The sequence below is a fragment of the Colobus angolensis genome, unplaced genomic scaffold (genome assembly GCF_000951035.1).
Source record: "Colobus angolensis palliatus isolate OR3802 unplaced genomic scaffold, Cang.pa_1.0 Scaffold36, whole genome shotgun sequence".
Lineage (NCBI taxonomy): Eukaryota > Metazoa > Chordata > Mammalia > Primates > Cercopithecidae > Colobus > Colobus angolensis.
In genome coordinates this window covers 7,302,461-7,306,410 of record NW_012116932.1, presented here as the reverse complement: position 1 = coordinate 7,306,410, position 3,950 = coordinate 7,302,461, and the positions used below count along the sequence as shown (strand labels likewise).

Genomic DNA, 3,950 nt, shown 5'->3' with positions numbered 1-3,950 from the left:
AAAAAAAAAAAAGAAAGCAGTCTTGGTTTATGTCAAATCTGAATAAAAGTTTTAAGAGGCATCATGAGTCCAGAAACAAACTCACACATATATGGTCAACTAATTTTCCACATAGGTGTCAAGAATACAAAATGGGGAATAGTCTCTTCAATAAATGATGCTGAGAAAACTGGATCTACACATGCAAAAGAATGAAATTGGGACCATAGCTTGTACCATATACAATCAACTCAAAATGGATGAAAGGCTTAAATGTAAGAGGTGAAATGGTAGAACTCCTAGAGAAAAAGAAGGAAAAACCTCCTTGACGTTGGTCTTGGTAATGATTTTTTGGATATGACACCAAAAGCACAGGCAACCAATGCAAAAAAAAGTGAATTATATCAAACTAAAAAGCTTCTGCACAACTAAGGAAACAATCAACAGAAGAAAAGGTAAACCATGTATCTGGTAAGGGGTTAATATCTAAAATATACAATGAACTCCTACAGCTCAATAGCAAGAAAAACCAAATAACATAATTAAAAAATGGACTATGGACCTGAATAGACATTTCTCCAATGAAGACATACAAATGGCCAACAGATATATGAAAAGGTGCTCAACATCACTACTCATTAGGGAAATATAAAGCAAAACCACAATGAGATATCACCTCACACTTATTAACAAAAGATTAACAAGTATTACTAAGGATGTGAAGAAAAGGGAATCCTGGTACCCTGTTGGTGAGAATGTAAACTGGTATAGCCATTATTAAAAAATGCATAGAGGCTTCTCAAAAAATTAAAAATAGAACTACCATATGATCTAGCAATCCCATTTCTGGGTATTTATCCAAAGGAACTGAAATCAGGATCCTGGAAATACCTGCACTCCCATGTTCACTGCAGCATTATTGATAATGGCCAAGATACAGAAGCAGCCTAAACGTCCACAGATGGATGACTAGAGAAAGAAAACTTGGCATGCATATATAATGGAGTACCATTTGGCCTCAAAAAAGAAAGAAATCATGTTGGGTACAGTGGCTTATGCCTGTAATCCCAACACTTTGGGAGGCTGAGGTGGGAGGATCACTTGAGGCCAGGAGTTCAAGACCAGCCTGGGCAACACAGTGAGATCCCGACCTCTATGAAAAAACTACAAACATTTGCCTGGTGTGATGGCACACACCTGTAGTCCTAACTACTCAGGAGCCTGAGGTGGAAGGATTGCTTGTGCCCAGAAATTCCAGGCTATAGTGAGCTATGATTACATCCCTATACTCCAGCTTGGGAAACAGAGTGAGATCCTGTCTCTTAAAAAAAATAAAAGAGAGAAATCCTGCCATTTTCAACAACATGGATGGACCTGGAGGACATTATGCTAAGTAAAATAAGCCAGATACAGAAAGACAAAACTATATAATCTCACGTATATGTGGAATCTAAAATAATCAAACTCATAAAAACAGAGAGAAGAGTGACTGACAAGGGCTAGGAGGAGGGGGAAATGGGGAGGTGATGGTCAAAGGCTACAAAGTTTCCATTATGCAAGAAAATTAAATCCTGAAGATCTACTCTACAGCATACTGCCTAGAGATAACAATTATATGTTGTATACTTAAAATTCTCTAAGACAGTAGATCTTAAGTGTTCTTAACAAGAACACACACAAAATAACAAGAATAAAAGAGGAGGGGGAAACTATGGGGGGTGATGGGTATGTCTGTGTCCTTGATGGTCACGATGGTTTCACAGCATATACTTATCCCCAAACTTATTGAGCTGTATACATAAAATAAGAATTTAAAAAGAGCCATCATGAGTTTCCTCCATTCTGTTGTTCTTCCTTTCTGTTACAAGAACGAGAATGATCTACACAGAAGCTATTTCTTTAGCCTGTGTCCCTAAATGGGAAAACACAGAGCCTGGACAACTGCCACAGCAAAAGTGAAGCCCACATGTAAAATGGGCAAGAAATAAATCTTTTCCCCTGTAAGCCACTGGAATTTCACATTTGTTCTTAACAAATGAAAGCAGCTTTTAACAAAGCTGATTAATAGTGACTCCAAATGATAGAAGCGTGGATCCTGGACAGCAGCCCAGAGATTTGTCCAGCCAGGAGCACCTGTGTTGTATTGCTGCCTGAATGAGAAGCCACTGAAATACTGGGCTGTCTGTTACTATAATCAGCCTACTTGATTAATATACTTTCTCTGTGAAGTCTTTCCTGATTCACCAAAATAAATCAGTCTTTATTCAATTTATGTACTTTGCATGTTCTTTTATCATATATATCACACTATTAAATAGCATCTCTTTTTTAATACCAGCTTCCTCTACTAGTCCATAAGCTCCATGAGGGCTGAGATGCTATTCTAATCATCTTTGAATCCCATCATGTAGCAGATGTTCATTTTAAAATAGTCATGTGCTCTGACTGTAACATATCAGTTGTTCATAACACTCGTTCACCCCAAAATCTTTTTAAAGTCAGTAAAATCTTTCCCTTTTTCAATAACAGAGTTCCTGTAACATTACTGCTTTGGGAGTAGGTGAGTAATGTCTGGTAAGTAAGGACTAATTCACTGAATACATGAAATACTGCCAAACTGGAACTACTACAACTCAAATAATAACTTGAGATTACAATGGCCATTGGCCTAAAACCTAAAATTTTACAGCTAATACAAAAATTAAGAGTGGTTTATTGGGCCAGACATGGTGGCTCATGCCTGTAATCCCAACATTTTGGGAGGTTGAGGCAGGAAAACTGCTTGAAGCCAGGAGTTCAAGACCAGCCTGGGCAACAAAGTGAGACTGCCTCTATTTAAAAATGTAAAAATTATAATAATACACACAAAAAAAACTTTTTTATTTAAAAAAGAATGGTTTCTTTCCAAAAGTAATTAAATATACACACATATCAATCCATACCTGATTTCTCTGCTTTTCAACTTCCTCCTCAGACAGGCAGTTGGACAGAACCTCAGACCATTCCAGGCGCTCCTCAGGTGTCTTCACTGAAAGACTATCAAATAGTTCGAAGTAAAGCCACGCCAGGTCCTTGGCCAACTGCAGCTTCCCACAAGCGATGTGCCTCCATGTAGACCAGTAGAGGCGCGGGTAAGCTCCTTCTGTGGCCCGGATTTGCACATAGGTGGATAACTTCCTGAGATAGTGAAGACTAAACTTGGATGGAGGGGGGACCTGCAAGGCACCCACTATAAAGGGTTCTGCTTTCACCCAGAGGAGAACGCTGGACTGATCCATATTAGCTCTAAGGACATCTGGGTGAAAAGGCTTCTTTGCATACCTAGGAAATAAAGTTTCTTCATAAACTGATTTGAAACAAGTCTCATTTATGCATTTTTTTCTTGGAAGGTGACCCCTCTCTCTCAACTGTGTTGCATGTATTACATCATCAGCTTAAAAGGCAGCTCTAGTTCATCAACCAAGAGCGGAACAGTTTTTTTAATCAGATTTCATTATAATCTGAGAAAAAAAATTGTGATAAAACAAAATTATCTTACTCAAATTGTTAAAAATCCTTGTTTTACGAAGTGTGTGTAGATGCATGAAGTCTGAGTGAGATCCCAGGAAGAAAAGGAATGAGGGGAAAAAAGTCATCCTATCACAGGAAACCTTCTTCTACTCTGAGGGGGAACACTGGTCAAAATCAGGGAAATATATTTCACAAAGTTAAATCATTTACACAGAAGACAGTTGGTTAAAGATGTGGACATGTTAGCTAACCACATAAACTCAATATGAAGTGCTAACGTGACGGAGCAGGCAAGAATGCTAATGTAAACACAGACTGCAAGAATAGATCAGGAGTTACAGCATCTTTATTCTCTGTTAACAGTGAACCCACTCTGGCATATTCTACCCTGCTCAGTTCAGGTGTGATACTTTTAGATTTTGTTGTAACAACGATACATGATTTTTTTTTTTTTTTTTTTT

General features: G+C 38.0%; 1 protein-coding gene across 2 annotated transcripts in view; it reads right to left on the bottom strand.

The window, feature by feature from the left end:
* TBCCD1 (TBCC domain containing 1) overlaps nt 1-3,950 on the bottom strand; it is a 30,042-nt gene that overhangs the window by 20,207 nt on the left and 5,885 nt on the right. Inside the window, exon 2 of one of the 2 annotated variants that reach the window (XM_011953364.1) lies at nt 2,922-3,300. The exons of the other annotated variant lie outside the window; for it this stretch is intronic. Within the exon in view, the coding sequence (XP_011808754.1) occupies nt 2,922-3,257 (336 nt within the window). The 5' untranslated portion in view covers nt 3,258-3,300. The remainder of the gene's footprint in view (nt 1-2,921; nt 3,301-3,950) is intronic. 2 annotated transcript variants of the gene reach the window in all.